The sequence below is a fragment of the Pimephales promelas genome, chromosome 3 (assembly GCF_988280905.1).
Source record: "Pimephales promelas chromosome 3, fPimPro1.hap1.1, whole genome shotgun sequence".
Lineage (NCBI taxonomy): Eukaryota > Metazoa > Chordata > Actinopteri > Cypriniformes > Leuciscidae > Pimephales > Pimephales promelas.
Genome location: NC_142771.1, coordinates 49,358,876 through 49,377,356, shown reverse-complemented (window position 1 = coordinate 49,377,356; position 18,481 = coordinate 49,358,876). Strand labels below are relative to the sequence as shown.

Below are 18,481 nucleotides of genomic sequence, written 5' to 3'. Positions count from 1 at the left end.
GGGAGTGGACACACTTTGCTGGAAAACTGAGAGTGCCCTATAGACATTGGAGATGCACCAGTTCTTGACACAAGAGATCAAGAATGAAAATACGTTGTGGCAAGAAGGTATGAATCAATTCCAGTGAAGGAGGCTTGATCACAGCTGCCAAAAATATGGAGCGCTTCACGGATTTGCGTGTCATCCTTTCGCAGGGGCCATGCTAATCTTCTCTGTATCGATCCAATTTTAGTATATGTGCTGCCTTAGCAAGCACGAGGCCAACTGTCCCGCTCAAGGAATATGTACCCCTCGGGTTCCAGCGAGCCATCACCAAGGTGGTAGGGCAAGCGAGCCAACTACTGAAAGAATGGGTTGGGTAGACTTATCTATGGTACCAAACTACAAGCTCTGAATGCGCCGTGTCCTCCAGGTTTTCGAGAAATAAATGAGTTGGCGGAAAGCAGAAAACCGGATAATGCGGACAACCTTGACAACATTGAAGGGAAAAGATATCGCCTATGGGGTCAAACCCTGTTCCCTGTCGGCATCTGCTGAGAAAGGGAGTGGACACACTATGCTAGAAAACTGAGAGTGCCCTATAGACATTGGAGATGCACCAGTTCTTGACACAAGAGATCAAGAATGAAACTAAATAGTGGTAGAAAGGTATGAATCAATTCCAGTGAAGGAGGCTTGATCACAGCTGCCAAAAATATGGAGCGCTTCACGGATTTGCGTGTCATCCTTTCGCAGGGGCCATGCTAATCTTCTCTGTATCGATCCAATTTTAGTATATGTGCTGCCTTAGCAAGCACGAGGCCAACTGTCCCGCTCAAGGAATATGTACCCCTCGGGTTCCAGCGAGCCATCACCAAGGTGGTAGGGCAAGCGAGCCAACTACTGAAAGAATGGGTTGGGTAGACTTATCTATGGTACCAAACTACAAGCTCTGAATGGGCTGTGTCCTCCAGGTTTTCGAGAAAGAAATGAGTTGGCGGAAAGCAGAAAACCGGATAATGCGGACAACCTTGACAACATTGAAGGGAAAAGATATCGCCTATGGGGTCAAACCCTGTTCCCTGTCGGCATCTGCTGAGAAAGGGAGTGGACACACTTTGCTGGAAAACTGAGAGTGCCCTATAGACATTGGAGATGCACCAGTTCTTGACACAAGAGATCAAGAATGAAAATACGTTGTGGCAAGAATGTATGAATCAATTCCAGTGAAGGAGGCTTGATCACAGCTGCCAAAAATATGGAGCGCTTCACGGATTTGCGTGTCATCCTTTCGCAGGGGCCATGCTAATCTTCTCTGTATCGATCCAATTTTAGTATATGTGCTGCCTTAGCAAGCACGAGGGCCAACTGCCCCACTCAAGGAATATGTACCCCTCGGGTTCCAGCGAGCCATCACCAAGGTGGTAGGGCAAGCGAGCCATCTACTGAAAGAATGGGTTGGGTAGACTTATCTATGGTACCAAACTACAAGCTCTGAATGCGCTGTGTCCTCCAGGTTTTCGAGAAAGAAATGAGTTAGAGAAAGCAGAAAACCGGATAATGCGGACAACCTTGACAACATTGAAGGGAAAAGATATCGCCTATGGGGTCAAACCCTGTTCCCTGTCGGCATCTGCTGAGAAAGGGAGTGGACACACTTTGCTGGAAAACTGAGAGTGCCCTATAGACATTGGAGATGCACCAGTTCTTGACACAAGAGATCAAGAATGAAAATACGTTGTGGCAAGAAGGTATGAATCAATTCCAGTGAAGGAGGCTTGATCACAGCTGCCAAAAATATGGAGCGCTTCACGGATTTGCGTGTCATCCTTTCGCAGGGGCCATGCTAATCTTCTCTGTATCGATCCAATTTTAGTATATGTGCTGCCTTAGCAAGCACGAGGCCAACTGTCCCGCTCAAGGAATATGTACCCCTCGGGTTCCAGCGAGCCATCACCAAGGTGGTAGGGCAAGCGAGCCAACTACTGAAAGAATGGGTTGGGTAGACTTATCTATGGTACCAAACTACAAGCTCTGAATGCGCCGTGTCCTCCAGGTTTTCGAGAAATAAATGAGTTGGCGGAAAGCAGAAAACCGGATAATGCGGACAACCTTGACAACATTGAAGGGAAAAGATATCGCCTATGGGGTCAAACCCTGTTCCCTGTCGGCATCTGCTGAGAAAGGGAGTGGACACACTTTGCTGGAAAACTGAGAGTGCCCTATAGACATTGGAGATGCACCAGTTCTTGACACAAGAGATCAAGAATGAAAATACGTTGTGGCAAGAAGGTATGAATCAATTCCAGTGAAGGAGGCTTGATCACAGCTGCCAAAAATATGGAGCGCTTCACGGATTTGCGTGTCATCCTTTCGCAGGGGCCATGCTAATCTTCTCTGTATCGATCCAATTTTAGTATATGTGCTGCCTTAGCAAGCACGAGGCCAACTGTCCCGCTCAAGGAATATGTACCCCTCGGGTTCCAGCGAGCCATCACCAAGGTGGTAGGGCAAGCGAGCCAACTACTGAAAGAATGGGTTGGGTAGACTTATCTATGGTACCAAACTACAAGCTCTGAATGCGCCGTGTCCTCCAGGTTTTCGAGAAATAAATGAGTTGGCGGAAAGCAGAAAACCGGATAATGCGGACAACCTTGACAACATTGAAGGGAAAAGATATCGCCTATGGGGTCAAACCCTGTTCCCTGTCGGCATCTGCTGAGAAAGGGAGTGGACACACTATGCTAGAAAACTGAGAGTGCCCTATAGACATTGGAGATGCACCAGTTCTTGACACAAGAGATCAAGAATGAAACTAAATAGTGGTAGAAAGGTATGAATCAATTCCAGTGAAGGAGGCTTGATCACAGCTGCCAAAAATATGGAGCGCTTCACGGATTTGCGTGTCATCCTTTCGCAGGGGCCATGCTAATCTTCTCTGTATCGATCCAATTTTAGTATATGTGCTGCCTTAGCAAGCACGAGGCCAACTGTCCCGCTCAAGGAATATGTACCCCTCGGGTTCCAGCGAGCCATCACCAAGGTGGTAGGGCAAGCGAGCCAACTACTGAAAGAATGGGTTGGGTAGACTTATCTATGGTACCAAACTACAAGCTCTGAATGCGCCGTGTCCTCCAGGTTTTCGAGAAATAAATGAGTTGGCGGAAAGCAGAAAACCGGATAATGCGGACAACCTTGACAACATTGAAGGGAAAAGATATCGCCTATGGGGTCAAACCCTGTTCCCTGTCGGCATCTGCTGAGAAAGGGAGTGGACACACTATGCTAGAAAACTGAGAGTGCCCTATAGACATTGGAGATGCACCAGTTCTTGACACAAGAGATCAAGAATGAAACTAAATAGTGGTAGAAAGGTATGAATCAATTCCAGTGAAGGAGGCTTGATCACAGCTGCCAAAAATATGGAGCGCTTCACGGATTTGCGTGTCGTCCTTTCGCAGGGGCCATGCTAATCTTCTCTGTATCGATCCAATTTTAGTATATGTGCTGCCTTAGCAAGCACGAGGCCAACTGTCCCGCTCAAGGAATATGTACCCCTCGGGTTCCAGCGAGCCATCACCAAGGTGGTAGGGCAAGCGAGCCAACTACTGAAAGAATGGGTTGGGTAGACTTATCTATGGTACCAAACTACAAGCTCTGAATGGGCTGTGTCCTCCAGGTTTTCGAGAAAGAAATGAGTTGGCGGAAAGCAGAAAACCGGATAATGCGGACAACCTTGACAACATTGAAGGGAAAAGATATCGCCTATGGGGTCAAACCCTGTTCCCTGTCGGCATCTGCTGAGAAAGGGAGTGGACACACTTTGCTGGAAAACTGAGAGTGCCCTATAGACATTGGAGATGCACCAGTTCTTGACACAAGAGATCAAGAATGAAAATACGTTGTGGCAAGAATGTATGAATCAATTCCAGTGAAGGAGGCTTGATCACAGCTGCCAAAAATATGGAGCGCTTCACGGATTTGCGTGTCATCCTTTCGCAGGGGCCATGCTAATCTTCTCTGTATCGATCCAATTTTAGTATATGTGCTGCCTTAGCAAGCACGAGGGCCAACTGCCCCACTCAAGGAATATGTACCCCTCGGGTTCCAGCGAGCCATCACCAAGGTGGTAGGGCAAGCGAGCCATCTACTGAAAGAATGGGTTGGGTAGACTTATCTATGGTACCAAACTACAAGCTCTGAATGCGCTGTGTCCTCCAGGTTTTCGAGAAAGAAATGAGTTAGAGAAAGCAGAAAACCGGATAATGCGGACAACCTTGACAACATTGAAGGGAAAAGATATCGCCTATGGGGTCAAACCCTGTTCCCTGTCGGCATCTGCTGAGAAAGGGAGTGGACACACTTTGCTGGAAAACTGAGAGTGCCCTATAGACATTGGAGATGCACCAGTTCTTGACACAAGAGATCAAGAATGAAAATACGTTGTGGCAAGAAGGTATGAATCAATTCCAGTGAAGGAGGCTTGATCACAGCTGCCAAAAATATGGAGCGCTTCACGGATTTGCGTGTCATCCTTTCGCAGGGGCCATGCTAATCTTCTCTGTATCGATCCAATTTTAGTATATGTGCTGCCTTAGCAAGCACGAGGCCAACTGTCCCGCTCAAGGAATATGTACCCCTCGGGTTCCAGCGAGCCATCACCAAGGTGGTAGGGCAAGCGAGCCAACTACTGAAAGAATGGGTTGGGTAGACTTATCTATGGTACCAAACTACAAGCTCTGAATGCGCCGTGTCCTCCAGGTTTTCGAGAAATAAATGAGTTGGCGGAAAGCAGAAAACCGGATAATGCGGACAACCTTGACAACATTGAAGGGAAAAGATATCGCCTATGGGGTCAAACCCTGTTCCCTGTCGGCATCTGCTGAGAAAGGGAGTGGACACACTTTGCTGGAAAACTGAGAGTGCCCTATAGACATTGGAGATGCACCAGTTCTTGACACAAGAGATCAAGAATGAAAATACGTTGTGGCAAGAAGGTATGAATCAATTCCAGTGAAGGAGGCTTGATCACAGCTGCCAAAAATATGGAGCGCTTCACGGATTTGCGTGTCATCCTTTCGCAGGGGCCATGCTAATCTTCTCTGTATCGATCCAATTTTAGTATATGTGCTGCCTTAGCAAGCACGAGGCCAACTGTCCCGCTCAAGGAATATGTACCCCTCGGGTTCCAGCGAGCCATCACCAAGGTGGTAGGGCAAGCGAGCCAACTACTGAAAGAATGGGTTGGGTAGACTTATCTATGGTACCAAACTACAAGCTCTGAATGCGCCGTGTCCTCCAGGTTTTCGAGAAATAAATGAGTTGGCGGAAAGCAGAAAACCGGATAATGCGGACAACCTTGACAACATTGAAGGGAAAAGATATCGCCTATGGGGTCAAACCCTGTTCCCTGTCGGCATCTGCTGAGAAAGGGAGTGGACACACTATGCTAGAAAACTGAGAGTGCCCTATAGACATTGGAGATGCACCAGTTCTTGACACAAGAGATCAAGAATGAAACTAAATAGTGGTAGAAAGGTATGAATCAATTCCAGTGAAGGAGGCTTGATCACAGCTGCCAAAAATATGGAGCGCTTCACGGATTTGCGTGTCATCCTTTCGCAGGGGCCATGCTAATCTTCTCTGTATCGATCCAATTTTAGTATATGTGCTGCCTTAGCAAGCACGAGGCCAACTGTCCCGCTCAAGGAATATGTACCCCTCGGGTTCCAGCGAGCCATCACCAAGGTGGTAGGGCAAGCGAGCCAACTACTGAAAGAATGGGTTGGGTAGACTTATCTATGGTACCAAACTACAAGCTCTGAATGGGCTGTGTCCTCCAGGTTTTCGAGAAAGAAATGAGTTGGCGGAAAGCAGAAAACCGGATAATGCGGACAACCTTGACAACATTGAAGGGAAAAGATATCGCCTATGGGGTCAAACCCTGTTCCCTGTCGGCATCTGCTGAGAAAGGGAGTGGACACACTTTGCTGGAAAACTGAGAGTGCCCTATAGACATTGGAGATGCACCAGTTCTTGACACAAGAGATCAAGAATGAAAATACGTTGTGGCAAGAATGTATGAATCAATTCCAGTGAAGGAGGCTTGATCACAGCTGCCAAAAATATGGAGCGCTTCACGGATTTGCGTGTCATCCTTTCGCAGGGGCCATGCTAATCTTCTCTGTATCGATCCAATTTTAGTATATGTGCTGCCTTAGCAAGCACGAGGGCCAACTGCCCCACTCAAGGAATATGTACCCCTCGGGTTCCAGCGAGCCATCACCAAGGTGGTAGGGCAAGCGAGCCATCTACTGAAAGAATGGGTTGGGTAGACTTATCTATGGTACCAAACTACAAGCTCTGAATGCGCTGTGTCCTCCAGGTTTTCGAGAAAGAAATGAGTTAGAGAAAGCAGAAAACCGGATAATGCGGACAACCTTGACAACATTGAAGGGAAAAGATATCGCCTATGGGGTCAAACCCTGTTCCCTGTCGGCATCTGCTGAGAAAGGGAGTGGACACACTTTGCTGGAAAACTGAGAGTGCCCTATAGACATTGGAGATGCACCAGTTCTTGACACAAGAGATCAAGAATGAAAATACGTTGTGGCAAGAAGGTATGAATCAATTCCAGTGAAGGAGGCTTGATCACAGCTGCCAAAAATATGGAGCGCTTCACGGATTTGCGTGTCATCCTTTCGCAGGGGCCATGCTAATCTTCTCTGTATCGATCCAATTTTAGTATATGTGCTGCCTTAGCAAGCACGAGGCCAACTGTCCCGCTCAAGGAATATGTACCCCTCGGGTTCCAGCGAGCCATCACCAAGGTGGTAGGGCAAGCGAGCCAACTACTGAAAGAATGGGTTGGGTAGACTTATCTATGGTACCAAACTACAAGCTCTGAATGCGCCGTGTCCTCCAGGTTTTCGAGAAATAAATGAGTTGGCGGAAAGCAGAAAACCGGATAATGCGGACAACCTTGACAACATTGAAGGGAAAAGATATCGCCTATGGGGTCAAACCCTGTTCCCTGTCGGCATCTGCTGAGAAAGGGAGTGGACACACTTTGCTGGAAAACTGAGAGTGCCCTATAGACATTGGAGATGCACCAGTTCTTGACACAAGAGATCAAGAATGAAAATACGTTGTGGCAAGAAGGTATGAATCAATTCCAGTGAAGGAGGCTTGATCACAGCTGCCAAAAATATGGAGCGCTTCACGGATTTGCGTGTCATCCTTTCGCAGGGGCCATGCTAATCTTCTCTGTATCGATCCAATTTTAGTATATGTGCTGCCTTAGCAAGCACGAGGCCAACTGTCCCGCTCAAGGAATATGTACCCCTCGGGTTCCAGCGAGCCATCACCAAGGTGGTAGGGCAAGCGAGCCAACTACTGAAAGAATGGGTTGGGTAGACTTATCTATGGTACCAAATTACAAGCTCTGAATGCGCCGTGTCCTCCAGGTTTTCGAGAAATAAATGAGTTGGCGGAAAGCAGAAAACCGGATAATGCGGACAACCTTGACAACATTGAAGGGAAAAGATATCGCCTATGGGGTCAAACCCTGTTCCCTGTCGGCATCTGCTGAGAAAGGGAGTGGACACACTATGCTAGAAAACTGAGAGTGCCCTATAGACATTGGAGATGCACCAGTTCTTGACACAAGAGATCAAGAATGAAACTAAATAGTGGTAGAAAGGTATGAATCAATTCCAGTGAAGGAGGCTTGATCACAGCTGCCAAAAATATGGAGCGCTTCACGGATTTGCGTGTCATCCTTTCGCAGGGGCCATGCTAATCTTCTCTGTATCGATCCAATTTTAGTATATGTGCTGCCTTAGCAAGCACGAGGCCAACTGTCCCGCTCAAGGAATATGTACCCCTCGGGTTCCAGCGAGCCATCACCAAGGTGGTAGGGCAAGCGAGCCAACTACTGAAAGAATGGGTTGGGTAGACTTATCTATGGTATCAAACTACAAGCTCTGAATGGGCTGTGTCCTCCAGGTTTTCGAGAAAGAAATGAGTTGGCGGAAAGCAGAAAACCGGATAATGCGGACAACCTTGACAACATTGAAGGGAAAAGATATCGCCTATGGGGTCAAACCCTGTTCCCTGTCGGCATCTGCTGAGAAAGGGAGTGGACACACTTTGCTGGAAAACTGAGAGTGCCCTATAGACATTGGAGATGCACCAGTTCTTGACACAAGAGATCAAGAATGAAAATACGTTGTGGCAAGAAGGTATGAATCCATTCCAGTGAAGGAGGCTTGATCACAGCTGCCAAAAATATGGAGCGCTTCACGGATTTGCGTGTCATCCTTTCGCAGGGGCCATGCTAATCTTCTCTGTATCGATCCAATTTTAGTATATGTGCTGCCTTAGCAAGCACAAGGCCAACTGTCTCGCTCAAGGAATATGTACCCCTCGGGTTCCAGCGAGCCATCACCAAGGTGGTAGGGCAAGCGAGCCATCTACTGAAAGAATGGGTTGGGTAGACTTATCTATGGTACCAAACTACAAGCTCTGAATGCGCTGTGTCCTCCAGGTTTTCGAGAAATAAATGAGTTAGAGAAAGCAGAAAACCGGATAATGCGGACAACCTTGACAACATTGAAGGGAAAAGATATCGCCTATGGGGTCAAACCCTGTTCCCTGTCGGCATCTGCTGAGAAAGGGAGTGGACACACTATGCTAGAAAACTGAGAGTGCCCTATAGACATTGGAGATGCACCAGTTCTTGACACAAGAGATCAAGAATGAAACTAAATAGTGGTAGAAAGGTATGAATCAATTCCAGTGAAGGAGGCTTGATCACAGCTGCCAAAAATATGGAGCACTTCACGGATTTGCGTGTCATCCTTTCGCTCAGTAGGGACCGTTCTGCTCGGTCTCAATTGTCTCAATTGTTTAGAAAAGACTGACAGGTCCGTCAGCCAATCGCAGTTGTCGCTTGTCTCAATTGTGAGAAAGCCAGCGCAAAGTCACCAATGGAAAAGACAGCCTTGTCTCAAATAACCACGGCCAATCGGTGCCTTGCTTTTCGGGAACGGTCCAATCAAATTCGCTCCAACTTTGTTTTCATCAGTCTGCCGGTAGCCATTACACATTTACGCGATTTGTGATTTCAGCGCTGTGAAAAGACATTTATAGAGCAAAATAACAAAATAACTTTACTTATATTTGCAACAAATCAAAACAACGAAAGGTACGTGCAAACATATTACAACTTCACGTGACGTTATATTTCTGATCAAGCGTTATTGTTGATATATTAGCCTTGACCTTTTCTGAATTAACGTTAGGCTCACTAGCATTTGGTATGTACAGCATTGAGCACACTCGAGAACTATAGCTGGTTAACATCTCTAAGTATTTTATTTTATTTGTTTAACTTTTGCGTAGGTAACAGGATTACCTACAGTAACGTTACAGCCTAGGACAGTAACCTGGGGTCCGTTCTTAACGCTGGATTTGATTGTCTATTTTGGCATGATCTTGGATTGTTTGGTTCTTCAACGCTCATCCTGTACTACTTGCTGTCATAGCAAAAGGTGCGCAAGTTTATGGTATCGCGTCTGCGGATGTGGTCTTTGAGCGCAGAGCAATAGTGTACTTTTTCATGACTCGCAAGGATGTCATTTACATCATTAATTTGTTGTAAACGCATAAATGTTCGATTATGCATATCTAACATAACTGATTTTTTCCATTATACATGTGATCAACAGGATCCTACTTGGAGACGTGTTTTTATGACCCCATTCCCTGACCCGAACCCCAGACCAGTTACAAGGGCACACAATGAAATGACTTTAGCCAACTGAAGTGTCTGAAAAGTCTAATGGTCGCACCTGACTGTGCCTGTGACATTTCATGGCCATATTACAAAATATTGCACCATCAGAAAAAAATATAAAACATTTCATTAATGTTTAATAAAAGACCAGACAAATATGCTTATTTCTTTGAGTTTTATTTTAATTGTTCTTTGTAAACACTGTCAACACAAGCCTTTTGCATCAATTAAATTAAAAGGAGAAGTACAACACTGCTCACCTCTGCATCACTGCTTTGTGCCAACTCTTCTGTAGATGTGGACTCCTGCAACTCGAATTGCATTCAGAATTAATAGTTTATAATAAGTAAGTTATTTATGCACTTAAAGATACCTGAGAGGGTTTTTTTCACTCTCCTGTGCATTGGGGGAAAATGTCCATTAGAAAGTGTTGTACAAATGTACAAACCCTTTGATGTAATGTTAGAAAAAGTCATACTGCACATGCTTGAGCCATTTGCATGAGAACAGGTAAAGTGTTGGTGTATTTTTTAAAACTGCACAAAAGAGGAAAGCACAATTCCATTACAATGAAGTACACTGGAGGGAAATGTGACCAATAACTCATTGTAACATTTATTTTTTTTACTATAACTACATGTAGTTTCACACATGTAGACTTTCAGAAGTCAAAGCAATTCATTACTACTAAAGATATAGCCTAACAGCTGATATGACTGGACAGCCATTTGGATTATAGGCCTACTTAATTTAATGCAGCAACAATTTTTTTTATGCTGTACTAGGATCATTTAAAGTTCATTTAACAGCAGTGAAGGTGTTGATGCTCCTGGCCTATGTGTCTGAGGGAGAGCTGAACCCAAGGATGCCCTCCACAATGGGACTGTTCACAGTCAACCCAGCTCTTCTGCTGGGCTATAACGTGGGGGTGCAGGACCACCACCTGTTTGTTTTTCGTTTCTTTCTTTTTTCTCAGCCTTTTGGTTGCATTTATAAAAAGGCAAACATTGATTATATAATAAATATAATAATTATTTAGAAATAATTAAAAGAAATACTGTAATAAGTGATAAAAACATCTAACTTGCTCACTACAAACTTTGTCTGCTACTTTTTGCCAGCCCTCCTGGCTTTTGAGGTGTTCCCTGGTGTTTTAATTATGTTTTCAAATTCAGCACATCCTTCAAGCAATTACACTTGCTCTGCTGCAGTGAAAAACTGATCACAAATAATCTCAGGTAACTCAATCCAGCTATACTAATCATAACCGGCAGGAGTGTTTGAAGAACCTAATTAGCTGGATCCTGATGAGCACGATGATATTATCTTGGATGTTTTAAGCAACGTATGAAGAACGGGCCCAAGGTTACTTTATGATTATTTCTTTTGGCAATGCTATTATTCTATTGTTTTTTAATGGAATACTGCATTGTTAATTCTACTATTATCCGGTATGTACTTTATCACCTGAATCCTAGATGGAAAACCCATTATTTCGATGGAGGGGAAAGGAGCTGACTATGCACGCCACGCCTGAGGCTCAGTCCATCAGGGCCAAGCCTGAGCGGACTGGGGTTTGCAAGAACCAGGAAGAATGTGAGGCAGAGGCCCGGGCCCGTGTCGTCACAGAGGGTGGTGATCCTGACTCTGCGATGCTGGTTCTGAGCCGGTATGTGGTTCAGTTCGGCATGTACCGGGGTCAGACCTTTAAATGGCTCCTAGAAAATGATGTGGGCTGGGTTGTGGGGCTGGTGGCTAGCCATCAGAAGGAGCATGAGCGCAGCGACTCCACATCTCCACTGATGGTCCACAAGGATGCCTTGGCCCGCTACGCAAATGCCTATTCTGCTGTGAAGGAGGAAGTCAAATTCAGGAGGGCATTTGTGGATTCCAGAGTCCAGGCCTCACAGCCTGGACAGGAGGGCCAAGCCCTTGTTGGATTTCATAGGTACAGGGCAGAGACACTGCAGGAACTGTATGAGTCCAAGGACAAAGACCACATTGGGTAAGAACAGTCATTTGAATAACAATGTCATGCTGATATAAGTTGTATTTTTTGTGATAATTGATGAATGCAATTCCTAATTATTTTTTTTAATCAGTTATGTCAAATGGCTGAAGAAGCAGACACCCCGTAATCCCGGTGACCCTATGGAGGCAGCCCTTAAATATATAAAGCGCCGTGACCAGGAGGCAGCTGTACCCCCTTCTCCCCTTGCTGGGCTTAAGACAGCTTCAGGGTAAGTATTGCTATCAGTATTTTATTTAATAAAGTACAATGGTTATTTTATTCCCAACTCTTTGCTTAATGTTAAAGGCCTGTTGGTGCAGCGGTCTCTGCGTTTTTAGGGCAGCGTTCTGTGACCCCAGGTCAACTGCAGTCAACAGTCAAGAAGATCCTTGCCAAAAATACTGCAATTCCCAGTAAGTATTTTCAAATTGGAACAATGAACTCTTTAAATAAAAATGCAGTCCATTTATGACTGAGACCACGTTTAACACTTTTCTGTGTGTCGTAAAGCGGTGCCTGCTTCCAGACCAGCTCAGCGACCAGTTCTGCACCCCGTAGAGCCCTCGGATGCAGAGCTGCTAACAGTTGCTATTGCCACCGAGAAATGTAAGTTGATTGATACATTACCTGATATTCACTGATATTCAAGTATTTTTTAAATCGGATAAACACAATGTTGCACGTTATTATAATGTATTTCTTTTGGAATATTCATCAGACAAACGGTCCAGTGGATAAGGTAGGGTTTGGGTGAGAAACTGTCCATTTTCATGTACATCTAGAATGGCTTAGTTCCTGTTAATCCATATCCTGCCATGTGGCTGATCACTTCCTCTCATGGTGTCTAGCTCGCCGTAAGCCGCCTCACCCCGCTCTACCCTCCCCTCACCCCTCACCCACCACAGTATTCTTGATAAGAATGCATAGTCCAGTACTTGCAGATTTCCTGGAATGTTGGTTTTCCCCTAAATATTATGTCTTTACCTCTTGACTTGTTGGTGTTATTCTCACATTGTGGAGATATTGTGCATGATATTATATTTTACCCTCCTACGTGGCTGAAATGTTTGTCTTTGTTTTTCTTTATAACAACTTGCATTACACATTCGATTTGTGTCAACCTTGACACGCATACTTTCTCTCACTCCTTTTTTTTTCCTTCAGTTGCTTGCTTTTCTGACATCAACCTGTGCTAATCTTATCTCCTCTTGTAATAGTTGGCCTGATATATGTGTGTGAATTATTTGTATGTATTGTTATGAAAGCATTGGACATACAGGTCCCTGTTTCACTTTCGGACACACCCCAGGACTCCCAGGATCCACCGGGATCTGCCGCCCGGACCGAAGAGCAGGCTGTGCCACGTCAGTCTTTCCCATGTCCGGCGCCTGCACATGCAATTCCTGAGGTGAGTCTACCTATAACGGCGGCGGTTCAGAAAGTAATTGGATTTTCACAACTGTGAGCTTCTAGTATTTTAGTATTTTACTAGTCATTTTCTTGACCTCTATCTAAAATGCAGCTGCTTCTTCCTGAGAGCTGGCGGACAGTCCTCAATAAAGAGCAGCAGCAGTGGATCGGCCGTACACTGTTCACCAGGGGTCGCACTGGGAGATCACAACTCACCACAGAGTTGCGTCTGTGGTGGTACCCTCCCCAACCTCGGCTGATCTACAGTCAGCCACCTGCGTCGCCCGACCCCTTCTTTGCATGTCCACTGTTTCTCTGGATGCCACTGCGCATGTGGTCATTCAAGTTGACATGCACCCAGCCTGGGTGTAACACCACTCTCACCAAGGCTGGGCTTTACAAGACCATCCGGAGGGTGTTGGATGTGAAAGGCTGGTATTTATTGGCCACAGAGTACCTAGAGTGCCCTTCTTGTAAAAAGAAGGTGGCGGGCTGGTCCCAGGACGTCTTGGGTCAGCTGGATCTTGCGCATCGCTGCCAGTTTCCAGCGATTCTGACCTACAAGTAAATATTTAATGTTTTTTGTTTTCACAGCTGAGAAGTGACAATTGGCTTTATGCACAGCTGCACTACTTCCTGAACCTAAGCCAGCTCCTTGTTTCCTGTCTGCCATTATTGGCCAAGCTTGATTAATTCAGGTGTGTCTGATTATTGTTGCCGTGACTACTGAGGTCAGGCACACCTGAACTAATCAATTTGTCCAATAATGGTTGACTGGAAACAAGGAGCTGGCTTAAGTTCAGGAAGTAGGGCAGCTGTGCATAAAGCCAATTCAGTGTATTGTTCTTCATCCTTTTAAAAGGTACATTTACGTAAAAAAACAAACTAAAAAACTCTTATCTCTCCAGGCTTTCTTGTGACCTTGCGGTCGTAGTCATGCTGAGGGAGCGCTCTTTGGGGAATAGTGCTACTCAGCTCTACAAAAAGCTGTGTGAGAACCACAGCGAAGCCTGGATGCGAAGGTCCATTCAGTATCTCAGCGAGTGCCGGCACTTTATGACCTCTGGTAGTATCCGGCCACAATTTCCACCGCTCCCGGAAATGCCAAAGGTCCCCTCACCGGTCTGGCTGCTGACCGTCTACAGCATGGACGTACTGTCACGGCTGGACGAGTTGAAGGCCAGGGTCACGTCTGTCTTTGGGTCAATATTAAAGATGGACTCTACAAAGAAGGTAACCAACCTTCATACCGTGTTAAGGTGTCACATGCCATGGTGTAATTTTTTGTTTAATATGATTGGTCAATTTCAGGTGACCAATAAACTCGCTGGGGCAGCTTCGGACACAGCCGCCTGGGCCACGGATGTGGGCAATGAGCACGGGCAGGTCCTGAACTGTGTTCTCACTGCGGGTGAGGGTGAAGGACTGCTCCGTATGGCGGCTGGGCTTGTGGAGCGGTACCGACTCGCAGGCGTACCACCTCCCGTGCTCATGTACGTGGACCGAGACTGTTGCTCGAGTGTCGGCGGATCCAAAACTGCTGCCATGTTTCCCCAGTGGGCCCAGATGGTGGTTCGCCTTGACATCTGGCACCTGATGCGGCGGTTCGCAGCAGGTGTTGTGTCAGAGAGCCACCAGCTGTATGGGGCCTTCATGCGGCAGCTGTCCTCCAGCATTTTTGAGTGGGATGCGGGGGATGTCCGTCGACTGCTGGAGGCCAAGCGGTCCGAGCTGGAGGGGAGGCGCGGGATGGTCGGTCTCACTGACAGGGAGGTCTACAGCCACCTCAGGAGGAAGGAAATGGCCCTTCACTGCCGCCGCCGCACACGTGGAGCTGCGGAGACGGAGCTCCTCCTGATAGAGATGTTGGAGACCTTCAACAGTGAGAAGGGGCACGACACCCTGGGCATCCCGCTGCTGGATCCCGCTCGCATCCGGGCAATCTGGAAAGAGCAGAGGCGTCACCTCGAGTGCATACAGGACCCTCCGAGTGTACAGCTGTACACCCAGACTGGCACTATCACTAAAGGCGGAGTGATTCTGCCAGTGTATCGCTGTGCGCGCGGCTCTACTTCTCTGGAGTCTTTTCACCTCCATCTCAACCGGTTCATTCCAGGTAATGAATTGTAATTATAGGTTTGTAAGCAGATTGAAATGTGTACACTTCAGCGCTCTCTCATCACACATTGCGGTACTCTATGTATAGGGACTAGTGCCAGTGGAATGCATTTCCAGGCCTTCCTCCTGGATGGGCTGGTGAGGTGGAATGAGAACCGCGCCGCAGCAGCAAAGGAGGGAGAGAAGCAACCTCTGCTCTGCTACAGTGGCCACCTGCAGCACTTCCTCAACCACCTCAGCCAATGCGTGCTTGGCTCAGGGCAGGTTGAGGACTTTACAAAGCCTGGCGTATACACAGGTATATCAACTGCATCGTAATGTCAGTGTGAAGAGTGAGGGTTTGTTCATGTCGTTTTAACCTGAGCATTTCCATTACGTTACAGGGGAACTCATTGGGGTGGAGTACCTTTATGCCCAGACCAACAAAGTGCTGCAGGGTGTCAGCTTGGATCCCGACACTCCAAATGAGGCTGATGCTGTCGTTGGACCCCTGGACGATGAGGGCTTTGAGGAGGAGACGGAGGATGACGACCCGACCATCCACCTCCCCGATCCGCCTCTTCCAGCCTCATCCTCAACAGTAGCAGCCCAGTCAGACGATCCAGCTGACGCACCCGGTTCTGGGTCATCCGGTCCAGCCACCCCCACCCGTGGCCATCAGAATTCCCCTCCCTCTAAATTATCACCAGGCTCCGATGTAAGATTTGATGAAAACTTGAAGAACCATTTTATTTATGCTAAATCCAACTTCACTATTTCTGACATGATCAACTAAATGTTTCCTAAAACTTTGGATTTATTTGTATCATTCAGGAGGAATGCCAAGGCCCAGATGGCCAGCCGGGATACCAGCACGTCTGCAGGCTGGCAAAGGCGTTGGTAGAGGTGAGGGCTCTTCAGGGGCTGTCAGATCGAAGGGTAGACACTCTGATAGGGCTGTGGCATGCACTACCAGAGCCTGACAAGGAGAGAGTGGTCTACCCTTCCCGGTACCAGGACAGGATTGAGCGGGGCCGGTTCAAGTCAATAAAGGGGAAGTCCTTAACCGGAAAAGCTGGAAAGGACAGCCTCGAACGGTATGCGGCTGAATTAGCATAGAATAATTAGTTAAAAGTTTTCCCCAACACTAACATGTATTTTCTGTTAATTTCTTCGTCTTTCAGTTGCTTTCTGGGACTGAACTCTGGTCCTGCGAATTGGCCGGGCGCAAGTCGCCTGGTGGAGGCCATATGCAGCCAGCTCTGTCGTCTCCACCCAAGTGGCACGCAGTCCGGTGGCACCAAGAGGAGCCGGTGGGCGCTCATCTTGGCGGACTATGTGTCAATCAGAGAGGCAGTGCTGGACAGCCCGAGGTTGATGGCCCAGACCAACATCCAGCTCTATGAGCAAAGTCAAAGGACCATCTCACAATGGTGAGAAACATTGTGATAATATTAGACCAAATGCGACTAGATCTCATTTCCTCGTTCTGCCTGTCAGGTACAATCGACGACAGAAGGAGAGGGAGAAGACCATCCTGGAGCAGGGTGTGGTGTTCCACCGTGTTCCGTGCGTTGCTGCCGAGCCTCTCTCTGCACCTAGGCCATCAATCATCTCCCGGCCACCTCCAGAACTACGGCCCTTTGTTTTTACAGGGCCAAAGGACCTTTCACGCCAGGCCACCCAACGAGGAAGGCCCTCTCAGGTCCCTTCTCTTCCAGCCCCGCAGCTACTTACCGCCCCTCCCCAGCAGCAGCCCTGCTTGCTCCCAGGCTCCTCCCAGGACCCTCCACACCTTACACAAATACCAGCACGGACCGTGCCACGGTCAACAGCTTTCCGGAGGAGGAAAAAAGCTGAGGCAGAAGCCGCGGCTGGGGTGTCAGGGTGTCCTGTGAAGAAGAGAAAGCAGGGGGACTACAAATGTAGTAAGTGCGGACAACCGAAGAGGCAAGAGACTGGTCACAGCCAATACGGGTCTGTATCTTTCTGTTCTGCCACTGGGGGGAAGACTGTTGAACAGTGGCTGGCAGAGATGAGAGACACTCACGGGCGAGGTGATAAAGGACACTGAGCCACTCGTTGGGTGGTTGTGGATGTCAATTTTTGTAAATAGTTCACATTGTTCACATTGTTCCCCTCTACCAAGACCGAGACCTTGAAGCGGTGTAGAGGCTTGCGTGTGTCGATGATCCTCAGAGTGTATGACTTCTGGACTACAATGACAAACCAGTCTGAGGTGAGATACCAGACCAACATCGGTCATTTCTTTCTTAAAACAACTCATATTTGGACACTGGGCTGCGTTTTAAGGGTGACATCAGTAATTCACCTTATTTCCATCCAATGTGTGAACTGAGCCGTGTGTAAAGGACTGCTGAGTAGAAGACTCATGACATACAACATAACTGTTTGATTGATATACTTTATTGTAAATGTGGCTTTATTGTAAATAACTCAGTTTTATTGATTTGTCAAAGTTCCTTACAGACAAAACATGGCAAACTAACAGGATGCTTTCTTTTTTAAGTCCTTCTTTTCAATTTGATCTGAGAGCACCCAAAGGTTAATCACCTATACCATAGCCTTAGCCAAACTGTCCAGTGGAAATGTTGTTATCCCCATATGGGCCTTGGCTCTCCTCCTGAAGGGGAAACAAGTAAAAGATTTTGAAGAAACACAAATAATATAATATAATATAATATAATATAATATAATAAAAATTAATATAATATAATATAATAAATTTGAAGAAACACATATAATATAATTCCAATATATTAACCAAGTAGTTCATACCTGACCCTGACTAAATCATTTTTAATCTAGACCTTTTATGGCATATAGGCCTGTTTGCTTTGTTTTGGGCGGACATTAAAACAGTCCATTTCATCAATAATCACAGTACACACATTGTTTTATGATGTTCAGTATTGCCCTCCGGAACTGGAAATGTGAACTTGGAAATGTTAATTTATACTTATTATACACATTGACCTGTCTTCTATGGCAATGTAAACTCTGTTTCTGTATTTGTTGTGACACGTTTCCCAATTTTATACAAATAAACCTGAAATTAACTATTATTTTAAGTGTTAAGCGTTATTAAGTGTTTTCCTTGTTAAATTGCATCTTGTAGAATTTGGCAGGGTTCTTATTATTATTCTTATAATTAAGGATTCTTA

General features: G+C 46.4%; 2 protein-coding genes and 16 non-coding genes across 20 annotated transcripts; 2 read left to right on the top strand and 16 right to left on the bottom strand.

The window, feature by feature from the left end:
- Nucleotides 1-149: 149 nt before the first annotated feature.
- On the bottom strand, nt 150-256 carry LOC148995647 (U6 spliceosomal RNA). The gene has a single exon (XR_016164727.1). It is a non-coding gene; the product is annotated as a U6 spliceosomal RNA (small nuclear RNA).
- A 434-nt stretch (nt 257-690) lies between these two features.
- LOC148995646 (U6 spliceosomal RNA) lies at nt 691-797 on the bottom strand. The gene has a single exon (XR_016164716.1). It is a non-coding gene; the product is annotated as a U6 spliceosomal RNA (small nuclear RNA).
- A 434-nt stretch (nt 798-1,231) lies between these two features.
- LOC148995645 (U6 spliceosomal RNA) lies at nt 1,232-1,338 on the bottom strand. The gene has a single exon (XR_016164705.1). It is a non-coding gene; the product is annotated as a U6 spliceosomal RNA (small nuclear RNA).
- Nucleotides 1,339-1,772: 434 nt separating this feature from the next.
- Nucleotides 1,773-1,879, bottom strand: LOC148995644 (U6 spliceosomal RNA). Its single transcript, XR_016164694.1, has one exon. It is a non-coding gene; the product is annotated as a U6 spliceosomal RNA (small nuclear RNA).
- A 434-nt stretch (nt 1,880-2,313) lies between these two features.
- On the bottom strand, nt 2,314-2,420 carry LOC148995643 (U6 spliceosomal RNA). Its single transcript, XR_016164683.1, has one exon. It is a non-coding gene; the product is annotated as a U6 spliceosomal RNA (small nuclear RNA).
- A 434-nt stretch (nt 2,421-2,854) lies between these two features.
- Nucleotides 2,855-2,961, bottom strand: LOC148995642 (U6 spliceosomal RNA). Its single transcript, XR_016164671.1, has one exon. It is a non-coding gene; the product is annotated as a U6 spliceosomal RNA (small nuclear RNA).
- Nucleotides 2,962-3,395: 434 nt separating this feature from the next.
- Nucleotides 3,396-3,502, bottom strand: LOC148995641 (U6 spliceosomal RNA). The gene has a single exon (XR_016165202.1). It is a non-coding gene; the product is annotated as a U6 spliceosomal RNA (small nuclear RNA).
- A 434-nt stretch (nt 3,503-3,936) lies between these two features.
- On the bottom strand, nt 3,937-4,043 carry LOC148995640 (U6 spliceosomal RNA). Its single transcript, XR_016164659.1, has one exon. It is a non-coding gene; the product is annotated as a U6 spliceosomal RNA (small nuclear RNA).
- A 434-nt stretch (nt 4,044-4,477) lies between these two features.
- LOC148995639 (U6 spliceosomal RNA) lies at nt 4,478-4,584 on the bottom strand. The gene has a single exon (XR_016164648.1). It is a non-coding gene; the product is annotated as a U6 spliceosomal RNA (small nuclear RNA).
- A 434-nt stretch (nt 4,585-5,018) lies between these two features.
- Nucleotides 5,019-5,125, bottom strand: LOC148995638 (U6 spliceosomal RNA). Its single transcript, XR_016164637.1, has one exon. It is a non-coding gene; the product is annotated as a U6 spliceosomal RNA (small nuclear RNA).
- Nucleotides 5,126-5,559: 434 nt separating this feature from the next.
- LOC148995637 (U6 spliceosomal RNA) lies at nt 5,560-5,666 on the bottom strand. The gene has a single exon (XR_016164625.1). It is a non-coding gene; the product is annotated as a U6 spliceosomal RNA (small nuclear RNA).
- A 434-nt stretch (nt 5,667-6,100) lies between these two features.
- LOC148995636 (U6 spliceosomal RNA) lies at nt 6,101-6,207 on the bottom strand. Its single transcript, XR_016164614.1, has one exon. It is a non-coding gene; the product is annotated as a U6 spliceosomal RNA (small nuclear RNA).
- Nucleotides 6,208-6,641: 434 nt separating this feature from the next.
- LOC148995635 (U6 spliceosomal RNA) lies at nt 6,642-6,748 on the bottom strand. The gene has a single exon (XR_016164603.1). It is a non-coding gene; the product is annotated as a U6 spliceosomal RNA (small nuclear RNA).
- Nucleotides 6,749-7,182: 434 nt separating this feature from the next.
- On the bottom strand, nt 7,183-7,289 carry LOC148995634 (U6 spliceosomal RNA). The gene has a single exon (XR_016164592.1). It is a non-coding gene; the product is annotated as a U6 spliceosomal RNA (small nuclear RNA).
- A 434-nt stretch (nt 7,290-7,723) lies between these two features.
- LOC148995633 (U6 spliceosomal RNA) lies at nt 7,724-7,830 on the bottom strand. Its single transcript, XR_016164581.1, has one exon. It is a non-coding gene; the product is annotated as a U6 spliceosomal RNA (small nuclear RNA).
- Nucleotides 7,831-8,264: 434 nt separating this feature from the next.
- On the bottom strand, nt 8,265-8,371 carry LOC148995632 (U6 spliceosomal RNA). The gene has a single exon (XR_016164570.1). It is a non-coding gene; the product is annotated as a U6 spliceosomal RNA (small nuclear RNA).
- Nucleotides 8,372-8,794: 423 nt separating this feature from the next.
- Nucleotides 8,795-12,643, top strand: LOC148995631 (uncharacterized). 2 transcript variants are annotated; one of them, XM_089128975.1, is made up of 6 exons: nt 8,795-9,187; nt 11,257-11,783; nt 11,881-12,018; nt 12,096-12,202; nt 12,300-12,395; nt 12,508-12,643. In XM_089128975.1, the coding sequence occupies exons 2-6, from the start codon at nt 11,257-11,259 to the stop codon at nt 12,525-12,527; spliced, it is 888 nt and encodes a 295-aa protein (XP_088985101.1). In that variant the 5' UTR covers nt 8,795-9,187; the 3' UTR covers nt 12,528-12,643. The 2 variants fall into 2 exon arrangements, 1 of the variants encoding a protein (XP_088985101.1); XR_016155267.1 differs by lacking the exons at nt 11,257-11,783; nt 11,881-12,018; nt 12,096-12,202; nt 12,300-12,395; nt 12,508-12,643 and adding exons at nt 9,385-9,533; nt 9,711-9,775.
- Nucleotides 12,644-13,047: 404 nt separating this feature from the next.
- LOC148995630 (uncharacterized) lies at nt 13,048-18,382 on the top strand. Of its 2 annotated transcripts, XM_089128974.1 has the most exons (9): nt 13,048-13,197; nt 13,312-13,763; nt 14,108-14,432; nt 14,511-15,315; nt 15,406-15,615; nt 15,701-16,014; nt 16,131-16,393; nt 16,481-16,729; nt 16,797-18,382. In XM_089128974.1, exons 1-9 carry the CDS (start codon nt 13,048-13,050, stop codon nt 17,368-17,370), a joined length of 3,342 nt encoding a protein of 1,113 aa, XP_088985100.1. In that variant the 3' UTR covers nt 17,371-18,382. The 2 variants fall into 2 exon arrangements, with proteins under 2 accessions (XP_088985100.1, XP_088985099.1); XM_089128973.1 differs by having other exon boundaries at nt 14,108-15,315.
- The last annotated feature ends 99 nt before the right edge of the window (nt 18,383-18,481 follow it).